The 17,798-nt window shown below is 41.3% G+C and overlaps 2 protein-coding genes across 2 annotated transcripts in view; both read left to right on the top strand.

The window, feature by feature from the left end:
- reps2 (RALBP1 associated Eps domain containing 2) overlaps positions 1 to 2,220 on the top strand; it is a 29,134-nt gene extending 26,914 nt beyond the window's left edge. The window contains exons 18-19 of the mRNA XM_030786898.1: positions 22 to 127; positions 1,563 to 2,220. Coding sequence (XP_030642758.1) covers positions 22 to 127; positions 1,563 to 1,631 — 175 coding nt within the window. The 3' untranslated portion in view covers positions 1,632 to 2,220. The remainder of the gene's footprint in view (positions 1 to 21; positions 128 to 1,562) is intronic.
- Positions 2,221 to 9,226: 7,006 nt separating this feature from the next.
- nhsa (Nance-Horan syndrome a (congenital cataracts and dental anomalies)) overlaps positions 9,227 to 17,798 on the top strand; it is a 72,249-nt gene continuing 63,677 nt past the window's right edge. The window contains exon 1 of the mRNA XM_030786896.1: positions 9,227 to 9,506. Within this exon, the coding sequence (XP_030642756.1) occupies positions 9,227 to 9,506 (280 nt within the window). The remainder of the gene's footprint in view (positions 9,507 to 17,798) is intronic.

The following is a 17,798-nucleotide window of genomic DNA, read 5'->3' as shown; positions in this document are numbered from 1 at the left end:
GACTGATGTTATTTGTGTCAGGCTACCTCCCAGACAGAAGAGAGAGATCCAGACAGCCATCAGGAAGAATAAAGAGACCAACGCGGTGCTGACACGCCTCAACAGCGAACTACAACAACAGCTAAAGGTGTGGTTCTCCCTTGATTGTCCCTTCATGCACACACACTCACAATCCTCGCTCTCTCCTTGTCATGTATCCAATATGCATAGAGTATGTCCTCTGTAAAGTCATTCACACAGACTAAAGCATATGTGATAGCATCCTGTCTGCAACACGGTGAGCAGCTTCAGTTATCAATCATTTCTAAAACACATACACACACACACACACACACACAAAAGAGAGAGAGTTTCACCTTAAGAGAGTTCTGCTAAATGACTACTTGTCTGTTTGTAGACTTCGGCCATTCTCAAAATACCCTACCGAAGCCCTGAGATTGCGTCACCCTCGCCTTTGAAGGCGAAAGTGAGATTTAGAAAGAACCCGAATCTGAACAGTATCAAGATTCACTCGGCAAGGCTTTGAGAACATAAATATCCCATGACGCTTTGAACGCTAACCATGTCACGCTATTTTCTGCTGAGACTCAGTACTGTAAAATCAGTGATGGTCTGAGTCCGGACTCATTTCACTCAGATCAGCTCCGCAGAGGAACAAACCAGAAACCTTCTGCTTGCACAGGCACATGCTGACTGCTCAATCTGCTGAACTTCACCAGGCTGAGAATTCCAGCAGAGAGAGAGAGAGAGAGAGAGAGAGAGAGAGAGAGAGAGAGAGAGAGCGAGAGAGAGAGAGAAGGAGAGATTAACAGGTTTACAGCAGTTGTAATAACTCAAATTGTATTGAATAAAATAGAATAACTGACCTCTTGTTTCCAGAGGCACAAGTCAGTCAGTTGCCTGATGTTATTCTCTCCGGAGAGATAAAATGGAATACAGCAATTTAACAGTTCTGCACCTGGTCTACTTTCTACTCAAATGTGAATATTTTTTTTTAGAGATATTTGATATGTAGATGACGAGGTGATGATTGGAGGTTAAAAATTTCAACAGAAACGGGGCTATGGGACGTATAAAATGACTCATTTCTGTTGTAGCTCAGGACTCTTATTCTGGGGTTGTGACCTCCATTCATTGAGAATGTTGGTTTAGCAGTGAATCGCTGTAGATGATGGATGTCGATCAGCACTTTCATTCCCCTGGGGGGTGATAGAAAGAAGTGGTGTGTGTGTGTGTGTGTGAGTGGACGTGTGTTTGTGCTTCCTAACAGTTTGTTTAATTTGATTTGGATGTTCCTCAAGTCGTTAGTGATGAGTAATCTCAGAGAGCTGTCTGAATATTCATGTCTGAACCTTGCCCTAACATAACAGGTAACCCTCGGGGCCTTGAAAAACTGAAATCGGATAGTTTGATTTGGTTTGTAAAGTCAAGAGCCACAATCTTTCAGGAAGGCCACAATCTAGGATCATATCTGACTGATTTCGGTTCAGCTAAACATTCTTTCTCTCTTGTTCTCTCTCCCCCCCCCCCTCTCTCTCTCTCTCTCTCTCTCTCTCTCTCAGGAAGTTCACAAGGAGAGGATGACTCTGGAGTCACAGTTGGAGATGCTTCGGCCCATGACATCTACATAGCACTGGCAATATTCAGATTCCTGCTGCATTGGGACTTAGCCTCCCAGAAAAACTGTCTTCAGAATCCTGTCTTATGCACACGTGTGTCTGGGTGCCCTGCGCCGGCATGGAGCACCCTAACACCAAGTTTAGGGCTCTGTAGAACACTGTCCTAGAAAGGCACATGTCAATCGTTTGGGGTAGTGTGTTGACTGACGTTTGAAACCTTGTGATGCTTTGTCTGTGTGTTTTAAGCAAAAAAAATTAAAAAAAAAGAAGAAGAAGAAGATGCACTAATGGCCAAATAATAAAAAAAAGGAAAGAATGAGACCTACACCTGCAACCATCAACCGCTGTTCTACCCACAGTCCCCCTGTCTCTCTTTAAATGTTTCGTCCTATGCACTGTAGCTGGCTCTTTACTGTAACGTTCTTAATGTTCGTTTTTTAACTTTGTTGGTATTCCTTTTCCTTAGCCCACTTGGCCCCGTCATTGTCTCTTAATCAAGACAACTTTCAGCTGAAAGCACAAATGAGTGTGTTTATGTGTGACACGGCCAGATGACCCCTGTCTCTTCGAGAGCTGAAATGTACACAAACATTTGGCACAACTTTTTACATCTGCTACTGATTTAGTCAGTCGTGTTCAGGAGGAACCTCTGAGAAATTGTAGTAGATGAAGGCTGGAGCAAAATGCTTTTGTTGAACAGTGTAGTAATCCACAAGAATGACTGAAGGATTGAATCTGTCCAGCTTTGTCTTGTGTTTGGATTGGGGAAGATTTTAAAGTGTGTGAGGGAAATCCAGTGCTAGAGCTTCTAAGCTGACACTAACTACCGTGAAGACACTTGTCCTCTCTGACCTAAACATTACTGTCTGTCCTTTGTCTCTGTTTAAGGCATGGGAATAATTCTGAGATTAGATGTTCTTGGTAGGCATGTTACATGATGTGGATGTGGTCTCCATGTACCAGTGTGTGTGTGTGTGTGTGTGTGTGTGTGTGTGTGTGTGTGTGTGTGTGTGTGTGTGTTTGTGTGCGTATATATGTGTGTTTTAGGATTGAATGAGTGGTTGTATGGGGGCAGTAACTGTGTAATATCTGACAAAGAATGCATTTTATTTTTTTGTTAAAAAAAAAAAGGATTGAGCAGATATGTTTCATGTCTCTGGATCCAAATAACAGAAATATTTGGTATGGAAATGCAAATATATGTTTTATAGATCGTAACTAGATTGATGAATGTAAAATTTTGAGTGACATCTGACAACTATTTACAGCAAATTGTAGTTATGTCTGTTTAAAAATGTGTGTGTCTTAAATGCTTCGGAGTAAATTAAACTCTTGGGTTGCGTGCCATGCAAACGTATTTTCAATTTAGTTCTTTTTTTCTGTCTTTTTTTTTTCTTGCCCACTAGTTTTTTTGGGGGGGGGGGGTTTCCAATCTTTTCCTCCCTTAATCAAATCAAACTTAAAATTAATGATGACCTGTGATTATTGAGGATAAAATATATTATGTGATCAAAAAGAAGTTGTAAAACAACCGTACCAATGGAAACACCACATAATCAGTTATGAATAGTTAAAAGAGAAAAAGAAGAAGAAGAAGAAGAAAAACATTGTCTGTTCATGAAGCGATGTGGTAAATATTTTCTCTGTAAAATACTGATGAAGCACAGGCCTGTTGAGGCCATGTCATTTTTGATTTATCACCCATTGAACACTGTGTGTGTGTGTGTTTGTGTGTGTATTGGTGTGCAGGTGTAGGAGTGTCTGTATTAATAAAAAGATTGTGGTGTATGTGAGAGTGTGAGGAGCTGTGTGTTGTGCCTGGACTTGTATATTAACACAGATATTGTGCAAAACGTCTGCAAAATCACTAGACTCTCATTTGGTTAATTTGATAATTAATGCTCCAAAAGTTCCTTAGTGTAAATATTCAGTGAGTGTCCAAACATGTTCCCTTCTTTGACTGAAACACAGACACACACACACACACACAACACACATATATGTTATAGTTGAGCTTAGTATGTCATCAAATGATTATTTCTGCCACATCTCATGAAGAGTGAGTGGCTGCGAATGGAGATGAGGTAATTGCTTAACGTCCATCAGTTTCTCCAGTGTTAATTGGTCTTTAAGAGAGTGAAACCACTTGTTCCAGCATTTGAATTTTCTGTTGTTTTCAATATCATTTTTGTTTTTTGGTTTTTTTTTTTAAGCTCTGAAACCTTTCCATTTCCATGTTTTCTTTTAATCATGAATTCAAAATACCCCTTTTAAATTGCAAATTAAATTTTAGCAGCATAGCACTTCTCCTAGTTAGAAGAAACACCTGTTCGCCAACTGGCAACATGGTAGAAAACCTGATATAGGACTCCTGATACCAGCATCTTCTTTCTCAAACACCTGTTCGCCAACTGCTAACCTTTTTTTTTTTTTCTTTAAGTGATATTGGATTCCCATGACCTCTGTGTAGATATAAAATGTGTTAAAAACAGGGAGGTCTGAAGACAATAGAGTAGATTTAGGCATCTCCTGGGTGTGTCATCATTTTTCTTGTTCTCTGTTACACACAGAGTGGTGTTGAATGGAGGGCTGGGGATTCTTCTGAAGCACAGTTCCGTGATTTAATATCGCCTTGTGTTTCTCACCAAGTCAACACAAGTAAATTTACATTAACAGGCAGTGCAAGTTATGAATTGGGGAAGGATATGCATCGGTGGAAAAAATATAATTCTGTAATTGTCAGGTTAGTGCTAAAATGGAGGGAGTTAGGAGAAGACCTAATCTGCAACATGGGTTGCTAAGTCATTTTAATACATTAAAGGGACAGAACTCGTTTTGGTTTAGCAGGTGTGTTTGTATAATATGTAATCCCAATCAAAATGAAAAATTTACAGTTTGATACAACACAACTGAATGTGAAGACATAAACAAATCCATGTAGCGATAGGCTGGAGAGGGAGTCAGGGAAAAAGCGATCAAGAAAGGCTAAGAGGAGGACATGGCACAGGGCCAACAGCGTTGCCAGTCAGCTGCCTGTTACCTGAGAGGGCACAAAGCAGAGACATTTTTCACACAGGAGTTCAAAATATTGAGATAGAAAAAGCTCTCCAAGTGGGACTGTACACAAGATATATCCCCCCCCCCAAAAAAAAAACAGAGGAAGAAAGGCAAAATGGTGAGGGTAATTAGGAGCTGTGGGGAACTGATGCTGTGTTGATTTTTTTTTTTTTCTCCGCTTTGCACAAACCGAGTTCATCGCCCAGGATGAAAGAAGTCACGTCACATCCTCCGCGTCACTGAAACCTCCACTGAGCCAAACAGATTCATACGTCGGGACCCTCGGGGTGCGTTTCTGATTCATATTTAATACCTCCCTCCGTCAGTGGAGTCCCATCCCCCCTCACACAGATACACACACACACACACACACACATACAGCGTATGGATGCAAAAGGATTTAGGTCACATGCGCGAGCCGAGTTGTTTGTTTTTTGTTTTTTTTGTCCTCTCTTTTCTGTCAGGATACCAGTCCATAAACAGCCTTACCAGAGTTCATTGCCAGTTCAGACTCACTTTCTGAAAGACAGCAGCCATCACATCTCAGGGCTTCTCACAGAAATGGTCCCTTCACTCCAATCACAAATCTGGGCCTCAAGGTCTCAACCGTGCGGTTTTATTGACCCTTTTTGTTACCTTCTTGGTTCTATCGTTTTATTACTATGTTCAACTGTGTCATCTTGTTTTTATGAGGAGCTCTGTGGAAATGAGAGGGTGAGACATCTTAATTTAGCGTGCAGATCAGAGGCTTTCAAGGAGGATTCCTTTCATGCTTCCTTTACCCCTCAAAACTAGAAGGTGCACATTCTCGGCCACATTGTCTCCACCCCCTTGTCTCTCTCTCTCTCTCTCTCTCTCTCTCTCACACACACACACACACACACAACACACAGTGAAACATATATAGACACATCCAGACACACACACTCTCTCTCATGCAGACATATTTAGACTCACATACATACCTCTGTAACAAAAGCCACAGTCTCTTAGGGAGGTCAAAGGGTGTTGGGTTGTTGACCACAACCACCCCCCATCCTTACACACCCACCAGCAATGCCCAAAATAACCTCCATTTGCTGACAGTATCTACACTTTTGCCAACTCTTCATGTTCACAAACCAGCCTCAGCTCATATCAATTGAATCTACATATCCTGAGCTCAACTCAAGTCCCCCTTTTTCTAATATTACCACACTAATGTTAGCATCCTTGTCTTCATGTGTAATACCAAACAGCTGCAGACTCTTTGGCAGTGTGAGAAGCCTGGGAACATGGCAACCCACTTATTCAATCCTTGGTATTGTTCAAATTTGAGAGCCAGAAATATAGCTCCCCAAGCTGAAATGCTTGCCATGCCCATGCCATAGCTCTTAAATGGACTACCACTTCTATAGCCTTCTCTCCAGTCAACTTGCCTGTTTAATTTTGTCCTGCCCTGATGTCTGCTCATTCTGAATAAGGATTTCAAGAAGCCAAAAGACCATGTGGTCCATCAGTTGCAGTTCTTAATTTGGAACGAGAGTAACAACCATTATTCCAATTAACCTCCGAATGAAGCATGTTCTGTCGAGTATCATGAGCTACTCATTGATTCAACTGGTTGGGGAACCATCTCTCTTTCATCTCTAGCCCCCAAAACCTAGAGAAAAGAAATATGCCCAGCCTTACGGCTGCATCACTGAAGTCATCACAGAATGGTTTTCCTTGTTTTAATGTCCTTCTGGTATTATAGTGGGTTCATTGCCTTCCTAATCAGTACATGAAGAATCCAAATAAGTGTATGGCTGCAGGACATAAGGAAGATAAGTTTCAGGGTGAGTTAAACGAAAAAAAAAAACTAAGCAAACCAACAGAAGAAGGCTTGTACATCTACGGCAACATTGTTCAACTGTGGCCCTAGAAGTCAGATGTATTTCTGTGTGCAGCTGTCCATATTAAGAACTAATTTTGACCCGGGAACCATGTGCACAAAAGACATACAATGACATTGTTAGCAATACAGCCTAAACCAGCAGAAAGGTGGATCCAGCCAGAGAATTGTTTTTAATAGGCATTTGAGTGAGTTTTCAGTGTGTATGAAGGTGCTTCGAGTGAGTATTAGCATGTTTGAAAGTGTAGGTACGTGTGTGAATGTCTGGTCATCTCGAATGCTCAGATAAACATGAACTTCTCCATGTTATGTTCCTTCCATGTCCATGTCATGTCCCCTGAGCTCCAGATTTACTGCATATGCTACGCTGATGTCATGCTAAATTAGAACATCATGTTCCAACATGACTGTCATCTGGTTACACGTGATGACTGCTAGTATGATGTGGCCATGTTCTATTTCTGTTGAAACCCCCTTTTCGAACGTTTGCGATGTTCTTCAAGATTAACATAATATCTTAGATGTTTAACCCTTGCAGACACTTTCTGTTTTTTCAGTGTTTGAGTGGATGTAGTTCCAAGGCTCAGTAAGAGTGGGTCTTGAGCCACTAAGGCACAAGAAAGTTAGGTTAGGGCTCCAAACAAGGAATTGGAGGTTTTCTATTTAAAATCTCAAGAAGGCTAGCCAGAGATGTAAATTTAGGACTGTTGCTTCTTATGCCTCAACCCTTGAGCAAAGTACTTAAACCCAAAGTTTTGTAAAACAGTACCCCTGTCTCCCCTCCACACCCTAGCACTAGGACCTTGAGAAAGAGCAGGGATGCTGAATGTCCCCCACTGTTTTTCAGAGAAGGACAGGATTGCATTAGCAGGAGTTTTCTGCTAAATTATAGTCTTCCTGCTGATAGGAAGAAATGGTGAATGCAATCAAAGTCCTGGCGACAACATCCCATCCTCATTCTATGTATTTTTTAAATCATGGATAGATCAGTTTATTCTGATCTAGAGAGAACTGACACAGTACCTTTTTCAGTATAGGTTTGCTGTTCCAGACTGTGCTAAATCTGAGGTGAAGAGGTGAAGTATTCATGATCGTAACTTTGATCTATGTATGACTACACGTATGAGTACATGCTTTTGTGTTTGCGTAGAGCGTAAACGCACTGAAAGAACATCACAATTTATTATGGTATATTGGACGGGTATGATAATTCGCTGCCGTACATCCATGTCCTGGTGCATCGTCAGAAACATTCTACCACTAGAGGGACTAACTAAATAGTAACGGAAACTCACGTGCTCTGAGTTACTGACCCGCAGTGATTAAAAGCTGGTAAGTGTACACAGAACAGTGTGTGCTCGTAAAACATAAGCACAGGATCCATTATTTTAGCAATCTGAAATGTCTGGGGAAATCTTTTCAGAAGTAATAACATGCATACAAATAAAAGAATTAATAAAACTGTTGGTGCAACTTTTACTTTTCAACTTTTGCCTTTTAATTGTTGATTCAGCTTTTACTTGTACTTTGTCCAGCCAGTTAAACGTATAACTGGCTGGAAAACCTGGCTGTTGAAAGGACATACAAATAAGATATAATAAGAATGGACTTATGCCAAACTAAAAATGATGAAAATGCAACTGATGAAAAGCGTAAGACATCTGTGAATGGTTTGGTAGTCTGTGTGGACATAGCAATCCATACAGACTACCAAACCATTCAGAAATGTCTAACGGTGCCCTTTTATCAGATCAGAGCTTTGCAGCGATAGCTGTTCTGGAGCGGACAGCAGCCGTGTAACGGGGGAGGTATTAGATGGACATCTCCTCTAACTGTAGTCCCCGCCAGCCGGGATTATGAAAAACACTCACTCAGCGAATGTGATAGAGGCACAGTGGTCTCCACATGACGAGTTACAACAGGAATGTCACTAACCGGGAAAGAGATAACGGCACTGGCCACTCAGTCCTGGAGGACATCACTTGAATGCTTCTCCCCTCAGGAGAACTTTCGTATCTTTCAAATGCTTATCATGCATCAGTCAACATGCACATCCACTTTCCATCCACTCAGTATTCAGAGACGAGACGCTTTTGAAGCGAGTAGTCAACATCATTTTCTTCTTGGCAACGCTTCGCGTTGAAACCATATTTTCACGCGTTTAAATTACCCATGGATCACATATTTCTGTTCTACAAACAAAACACATAATTTCCGTGTCGTGCCTGAATGTAGTGCAGTACAAAGCTGTTTTAGCGATTTAAGTGATTTGTGTTTCCGCCGTCTCCGCTCTCACGAGTCCTCTCCAGTTGCCTGCTGCCGGAGAGACTCGCGCACAGGACTTTGGTGAGTGAGTCCGAATCCTAAAACTGGATACCGCCGTTCCTGGTTTTGCTTGTTTCTTTCTCTGAAGCTGCCTCTACTTTTAAGCATTGAAAAACACTCCACGGCCAGGCAACTGATGATCAGAGGGGCAGCGGTTCGTTTTGGAGCGTTACTTTGTAACTGCGTATGACCGTCTGCGTGAAAGGAGAGAAAGAAGGATGGAGGACGATCCGCAGCTGAATTTGGAATTTTCGGAATAAGGGGCGAGGAGGGACAAATCTTTCTTTCGATTGTTTTCTTGTATAGATATTCTTTTCTTTAGGGGTGGATATATATTCGACCACATGTTATAATGCCATTTGCCAAAAGGATCGTGGAACCTCAGTTACTGTGTAGGCATTCCATTCCCAATGACGAGGGATTGCTTTTCGAAGACCTGTGCACCATCAGCAATGTGGTTCTTTCCCGAACCCTACGACAGCTCTCCGACCTGGCCAAACATGCCTGTTCGCTCTTTCAGGAGCTGGAGAACGAGCTCATACTGACGAACCAGCGGGTCTGGGTACTGCAGGGTAAAATAGTAAGGATTCAACAGACCACCAGCGGATTAGACCCCAAACAGGAGGCAGTGCGTAAGTACCCCGTTTACTTCACTTCAGCCACACTGAATGGTCGGGTGAGCGGTTTGGGTAGAGGTGCAGTGGCACAGTTTTCCTCTTATGAGCTCCAAGCCAGTCAGTAATGGGCAAAGATTTTATTTTCTCATGGACATCCAGAATAAAGGATGTCTCTCATATTCATGTATGAACCCTATAGTTTTTCCTTTTTACACAGACTTCTCGTTTATCTGTTTAAGGGCTACTGATAGGGATAGTCAGCTGTCACGGAGCGCACAGTACTCCTGTCAGGCTAGTCCTTTTGCTCGTGTTCACTGAGTAGTAAAGAATTGCTGACGGGCGTGTTAACTGCTCGGTTAGAAGCAGCACCAAAGTGTTTTTTATCAGCTTTACTTGTTTTTATTGCTCTTTGAACTGAGATAATGGATTTCACTCCTGTCATAGCTGTTGTAAGAGATGTAAAGAACTTGTCCAATCCACGTCTCAGTTCAATTCTAAATAAAAAATGCATGGCATATCAGGACTGTCATTCAAAAGAGGCACCGAAAATTAACAGGGGGGTGGGTTATTCCACATGTACTCATCCGAATGGTCCACAGACAGTTGAGTAATGTCCTTTTACAGTTGTGCCCAACTGTGTTCGTGGGGACTTTTAACTTTATTTGTCCACACGATAATTTGTGTATCAATAGGATTAGTGCTGACGCATGGGCTCGGGTGCATGAAAGAGCGCTCTAGAACAGTCGGTCGCTTTCACCGCGATTTTTAGCTTCAGTAAAACAGAGGGAGCTTGGATTAGTGGGGCTTGTTGTTGAAAACGAAGCTTGTTATAAAATGAGTGCTTCACTAACAGAGTGCTGTTTGCCGTGTTGAGATTTGTTTCGGATATATTTAGGGACAAAACTTTTAATGCACTGGTTGCACTGTTTCCGTATGTTTTAAAGGAGCCCCAAGTAGCACCTGGCAGTAATGTATTGTCATAATTTAGGCGCTCTGTTTCATCTCCTGGTGTATGTCATTGTTCTCCAAGTAAATAGTGGCTCTGGGAAACGAAGGAGTCCAGCGACAATAAGTGAGAGATCGCATGCACGGGGGATGTTAGAGTGATACCACTTGATTCACTTTGAAACGACCAGTCCAATAGAGCAGTCGTTTATCATTAACTCCATAAAAGCACAGCGGTGGGTTTCCACAGCTCTGTCTCATGTTACAATCGCGGAGTGTGTGTGGTTGTGTCTTTGGGGGTGCATCAGTAAAACCCACCAAATTAAACTGGAAAGGGATTCGCGCTTCCCGTTTTAGACCGTACGCTGTTCAGAGTCACCAGGCAGTCAAGAGCGATATACCAGTTCTCTCCAATGATGAGAATAGGCGGACAGGAGACAATCCCAGCGAGCTTCTTTACCTTATACGCATTCCCAGGGGCAACTTCATTCTCCTTGTCCCCATCATGAGAAGGGAAAAAAGGGGGATATGCTGTTTTTAGCATGCGAGTCTTGGCATGTCCTTTCAACCTTCCTTCCTCCCCCCTTTTCCTTTCATTTTGCCGTCTATTAGTTTGCCTTCCCTGCGGAGACCTCATACCGTCTTTGACTGTATTCTGTCCTCTACCACTTTGCAGCCTAGAGAGGTCAGCCAGGTTAAAGTGTACCCCCAGGGGTCAAGGAGAGTGTCTAGCACTCAAAGAGCCTTAGAAAGAGCCAATTTAAATGGTTTACATTCAAGATCACCAGATACCGCTACACGCATCTGTACTCAGTGTAAGTGAACTATTTAGTCATGGATGAAACAGAATGCAGAAATATTTCAACAATGCAGATTTTCTTTTTCAGATGAAGGCTGGGATAACAGTCATGATGTGTGTGGCAGTGAATTAGTATGGCCATGATTTATGCTCTGCTCCCGCTGTGACATTTTCTGTGTCCTCTAGCCTTACAATGAAATTTACTAACAGAATAAATATCGTAACAATTAACAGTATGCGTGTCTGTCAAAATCCTGATTCATATTATACCATAGCATTACATCATATGCTTTTATTTTACATTCAAAAATTTCAATGTAATTTTCAATGAAGTTTTTTTCAAATGAGTTTTCTTTTTCTATGATCTATGATCTACACTTCAGTGCTGTCAGGGTCCTGACAAGGAGGCCTTATCATAATTCACCTGTCTGCTGTGGTGTCCTCTCATTTTTCACAGCAAAATCCAGTCCAAGTAATGTGACTGTTATCAGCCAAAATCAAAGTGAAACCAAGTGAAGAAGATTCACTCTTATGGTCCTGTTGTCATGATAATGTAAAGTGGAATATGTTTGTCTCCTAATTGCTTTCAGGCTAATTGTCCTTTTTATATTAATGGTTGTGCAGGGTGGACCCCAGACAACAGAGCTCAAATCTGAATGAGAATTAGTGCAAATGGAAGCTGTCCAAGAAAGGCCCCCATTGGGTCGGGGGTTTATGTCTCACTGTTAGTGTGTGTGTGTGTGTGTGTGTGTGAGTGTGTGTGAGTATGTAGTGACTCGTCTGTCAAAAAAAAGTAGGAGAGATCTTAATGTTCTTATGTGAATATTACCTCTCTCAGAGCAGACAGAATATTATTACCTCCGTGTGTGTGTGTGTTTGTGGTTAAATATATAAAGGTTAAAGCTAACATGTGTTAACATTATTGCACGTAGCCTTGCTCCTGATACCAGTCTGTCTGTGCTCTTCACATCTCACTCATTCGGAGGATGATGCTGACACAATTAGGTCAAAGACTGGAAACAGACTTTCTCACATGCCCCCCCCCCCCTCTTTCTCTGTCTTATCTCTCTGTTTCCATCTCTCTGTCTCTTTCCCTTTCTGTTCCCTAGCATTCAGAGAGATTTTCCAGCATTTAAGGGTGCTTTTTTTGCATTAATATGAAAATATTAAATCAGTCTCCTGTGAGATAATGCCTGCTTGTGAGGTCTTGGTGGTTAAAGAGAAAAATGGTTACATTTAAAATCATTTTACTGTTTCAGAATGAACAGGAAAAGCCAACTAACAGAGAAAAAGGGAACTCTCTCTCTTTCTCTCTGTGTCTGTGTGTGTGTGTGTGTGTGTGTGTGTGTAGGAGGTGGATTGGAGTGAGTGCATGACTGGGAAGCAGTGAAGTGAGTCTGTGGCTTTTTAAATTTCCATTGCCGTGGATAAGAGAGAAGATCCATCACTGAGTGAGCAAGGTCATATCAGTCAGCCCCTCTTCATGGGAAGTCTAAATCTCAACATCCCACACAGTGTCAAGCATGTGCTAGTGTCGGCCAATTATGTCCTTTCTCTATATATCACGCCTTCTGTTTTTTGGGTTTTTTTACACTCGTGTTCACTTCCACACTTACCAAGACTGATGTTTTTTGGCTTTCTTTTCTTTTTTTCTTTTTAATTACATACTTTCTTGTCTCTCGTTCTACAAAGTTTGAGAGAAAGTTCTTTTGTCAGTCCATCCCACCCATAAGTCAGAGAGAGCCCAAGTGGGGCGGTGCTCTCTGGACAGATCATGTTTTTGACATGGTAGATCCGTGAGTGTGTCTTTTCAGACAAAAAGTGTAGAGTAGAGGAGGGATTAGGGCTGGCGCTGGAAGAGGCCATGAACGTATTTTCCCTCTGAACGCACGTGGCTGGCGAGTAGCCACATTCCAGCAGCGCTGACTGTGAGAAGGCGGCAGGCAGGCAGGAGGTTTATTTATTTATTTATTTATTTATTTTGAATGGAGCAGAGAGACTTAGAGAATGCGTGGCGCACTGATGGACAGGAAGACCTGTCCTAAGCATCCTCGGTCCACCGCTAACCCTCCTGGTGGTCTTTGGCCTCCGGCAGCACAAGCACGAGCATCGGAGTTAATGTCACTCTTACACTATGAAAGTTTGTTCGTCACAGACTGACAGAGAGAGAGAGATGAGCTCATTGTCCTTGTTTTGCTCATTTAACTCACGCTTCTTATGTTACATCTTAGTCATCGTCTGTTTTATTATGATACTGATTTAAAATTGTATACGTTTGGTTACATTTACATTTCATTTTGCAATTGAGAATTAGTAGAGCATAAAGAGGACACTGCAAATGCCATGCTCGTATTGTTAGACAGTCCTCATTTGTCCGATATGGGAGCTCCAAGACAGTGACCCCCGGGGTATTTGGAATGTTGTAGGAGCTTCCCAGGTGGATACAAAGTTCGACTGCATTCAGATTGTGGAGTTGACGGGGGGTTAGCGGTGGGGCGAGAGGGCTGACAGCAAATCAGGGGAGTCATACTTGATTAAGATGTTCCTGTGATGTTGTGCAATAGGATCTTTGGAATGTTTTGGGAAGTAATCACTTTGGCTGAGATGTTTTGAAGAAGCACTGTGCTGAGATCTATGGAATGCACTCCAGCCTTATCTCACAGACTGAAGATGATCTTCAAGGACGTTTTAAAAGAACCTAAAAGGAGCCTAAAAGCCGCTTTTGAGAGTTAGTGTGAGACATATTTTAATGTGAGGAAAGACGCGATACTTATCAAAGCTAATTTTTTTTTTTTTTTAATCACAATTACATGTTGGAAGCGTGAAATTTCTGCAAATAAATTCCCATAACCAGAAACTGTGTTGACTAAAAAACTCTTTAATGTTATAGCCCTCCTTTTGTCTTTGTGCTCCAGTAAATTTAGAGACTTTCATTTCACACGCTATCTGCATGCTTTTAAGATGGGTGGTAGCGGAAGTCATGTTTTTTAATATGATCCTTGAGGCATCTTTGTTTCTCTTGTTTTTTTCTTAGAACTGCCTTGATATATTAGTCCCTCAAATGCACAAGTGCATATTTAATTCGAATGTTTTCTTCTTTTTCTTTCTTACCTAGAAACCATGAATGAAATATGACAGAAGTGAAAAGAATAGTCCGTGGTGGTGTTTCAAGTCGTTATCTAGAGCAGACTAACTGAAGTCTCTTGATGTATTAGCCAGTTTGATCTAAATGACCTGAATTCTCTCTGTCACAAATGCATTTTTACACAACTGATGTTGTCAGTTAATCAGCAAAGGGAGGCTAAAGGAATACAGAAAATGAAAACTGTCACTGAGTTTTCTTCATTTTTATGTACCCCAACTTCATGGAAGTAAGTAGCCAATGGTATCTTGCATTTCTGGGCTAACATGCTAATTGGCAGTATATTGTCTCCTTTCTCCTCTCTCCCATCCCGACTCATGTCCTTGTTATGCAACCAAGTGAGAGTAGGCCAGCAGAGCTGGAGGCGCTCTCTCCCTCTCTTTCTTTATCCTTCTCTCCGTCTCTCTCCCTCTCTCTAGCTCACTCTCACTGCAAAGTCTGCATAGTAACAGCCCAGAGGTGAGGCTTGGCCTAACCTTCGTCTCAGCCATGCTTTCTGCCAATCTCTCTCTCTCTCTCTCTCTCTCTCTCACTGCCTCTCTCTCTCTCTCTCTCTCACTCACTCTCCCTCTTCCCTCTGAAACAAGATCCCAGAGGGGACTTTGGTGTCACGCAACAAACCACTGTTTCTTCCCTGTATCTTTCCTTCCTTGTTTGATTCACTCTGTTCACCATTTTTTTGCTCTCTTTCTCTTTTTATTGTATTGTAAAAGTCATGAGGATCAGTGAATAACATCCTGTTTTATTTTGAGACTTCACTGTCTGGAGCTGAAGTTGCCATAGTATTGTATGTCAGAAGGTACTACTGGCTACCAGAGAAGTTGCTTAATGATTCCTACATTTACAGAACTGTTACTTACACAACTCGTGTTTAATCCACACCTCTGTGATGACTTAAATGTGCACAAACTGTAGTTGACGTTAAATCAACAAACCTCACAGAATGATTACTGTTACAAGCCAAGGAAATCCAACTCAAGTCAATAATCTGTCCAAAATCACCAATGAGTTTTTTTCCCCCTCTGTCCAAAATTGTTGTAATTACTGATTAAAGCAATTTGTCTACATTAGCAAAGAGCAATGTTGAGCATACAATCAAATCTTGTAGCAGTCCTCAAAGAGCAGAGTGCTGGCAGTATTTTGTGTTTAGAGAGTGTTGATGCCATAGTGTTTCTGTTGATACTGTCTGTCTCTCCCAGTGGATCAAAGTATGAGCTTTCTTTGTTGTTTGAAAAGGCTTTTTAATTACCAAGATTTTTGGTAGATATTGAATTATTTTTTTCCTTTTTGGATTCGTGCCTTCTGGTCGCCCCACCTTTGTCCAGATAAACTGACCTTGAACAGAAATCAAGGTTTTTCATTGTTCCTTTTATGTTTGCGTAATGTTACTTTTCGTTTATTGAATAGAAAATTAGCTTTTTTTTTACAGCATTATTGGATGTATACCTTCACATTTTGTTTTTTTTTTTTCTACCAAAAATTCCCCATAGTAGTTTGAAATGAAATCGATTAAGAAATGATGGGTTTTATGACCCTTTTACGATATTTTTATTCTTTGAATGTATGCCTGGAGAGTTACATCACCTATTAACATTTTTAGACCTTTAAACTTTTAAACACCTAAGCTCCACTAAAGCATGAATGAATATTAGAAATAAGAGTTCTTCAGAAATATTAAATACATTTATCTATTGTTTCCTTGGGGCATAATGGATTTAGACACAAATAATTCACATCAAATCTCTGACCTACATACTGAAAGCAAAAGTATGTGGTTGCTTCTTGAGAGACAACCAAAAACACACTCATTCTCTGAGTATGTCTGTGGATAGCATTATGACGTGGTGTGTATGTCTTCAGTGTCAGCATCTCGGTGCCTGGTTGGGCTAACTATTGTGTTTTTAATTAGCCCCATTCTACCAAACCAAAAACAATTTCAACAAGACTGAGCTGTGTATTATATTCAGTTGTAACAAGCATTAGTGGATTCTGTGCTGGTGACAGGCCAGCCATTGTTTCTCTGGTTTTCTTCCTGTCCGCTGAGTGGAGCTGAAACATATCTCCACGGGCCTGGACAACCCAGAGCTCCAACACTGCTTTTAATTATGGAGTAGTGTGAAAGACTCCCTCTTTCTTTTCTTACCCCCCCCCCCCCCCCCCCAAAAAAAAACCCTCCACTCCTGAAGCAGAAAGGGCCTGTGACTAGAGGTCTTGTGTTTTAAAGTCAAATCTCTGAAAGATGCACTTCGGTCTCTGATGTCAGGGAGCCTGAGGCAAAGAGGTACTGTTGAAGCTCATCAGAGTATGACGTGAGGTAAAATCAGCTGCAAAGCGTTAGGTTATAACACATTTTGTCCCTGTTCCACAGTGATATGATCACTCTGTAAGTAAGACCGAAATCCTCCCAGATCATGGTTAGATTTTCTTTTGAGCGTTTCAAAAATACGCTTGGCTGAAGTCATTCTGGCGTCGTATTGCATTTTTTTGTTTGTTTGTTTTCATTGGATTTTTGTCTTATTTCCAGCACAAACACACATGTAAATTAAGCACAACAGATTTGTGCTGCAATGTGTGAAAACCTAAAAATAAATAAATAAATCGATTAGGACATATGTGATATCATTTGTGATAGCATGCAGTTGATGCAGTGGCCACAGCAAATACAAGAACTGCAAATAGGCAGCTTGCCTAAAATTTCAGCTGTGAAGACTGAAGACTGCAGGTCTCTCATTGACACAGGCCTCTCAATGCTGCCCATAAGCTATCTTAACATGCTGCGGTCATGCATAGTGTCTTCTGTGTATGCTGTATTTATTTTTGTTGTGGTTTTTGGATGGACTGAACAATAAAGATAAATAAACTTTGGTTCATCTTATGCAGTTTGATTAATGACAGCTATGGCCCACACGTCTGTAAACCTGTTTGGAATTCGTCCAAATGATGCGAGACTAAAAGCTTCAACTGACTTTGTTATGAAATTAATTACAAAAAGGCTTATTACAGAGTGAGAGAGGTCAAAGGTCAGAGTAGCTCATATGCACATTTCTGAAAGGATAAAAGCTTTGAAGTGTGTGTGTGTGTGTGTGTCTGTGAGACAGAGAGAGAGAGTGTGTGTGCATGGGGGTGTTTTAGATGGATAAATGGTGACACACAGGTCTGAGTTATTGAGCCGTCTTGTAACGGAAGAACAAAGAAAGATAGCTAATATTATTCAGTGGCCAGTTTTTCTAATAAAGGGAAAGGTCACGACCTCTCAATCTTACTGTCAAATCGCAAATGGCAAATGTGGGTAGTGGGTGAGTGGTGATTAAATATCTGGCTTTTTTTTTGTATTTGTTTTTCTATTATGTTTGATAATCTTCAGTACAGGACTTCATAACGTCTCCTCAAATCACCCTTAAGAGAGACCCTTGAGAGATCA

The sequence above is a fragment of the Chanos chanos genome, chromosome 10, assembly GCF_902362185.1.
Source record: "Chanos chanos chromosome 10, fChaCha1.1, whole genome shotgun sequence".
In the NCBI taxonomy this organism is placed as follows: domain Eukaryota; kingdom Metazoa; phylum Chordata; class Actinopteri; order Gonorynchiformes; family Chanidae; genus Chanos; species Chanos chanos.
The sequence above is the reverse complement of the archived record's forward strand: the minus strand, read 5'-3'. Positions and strand labels throughout refer to the sequence as shown.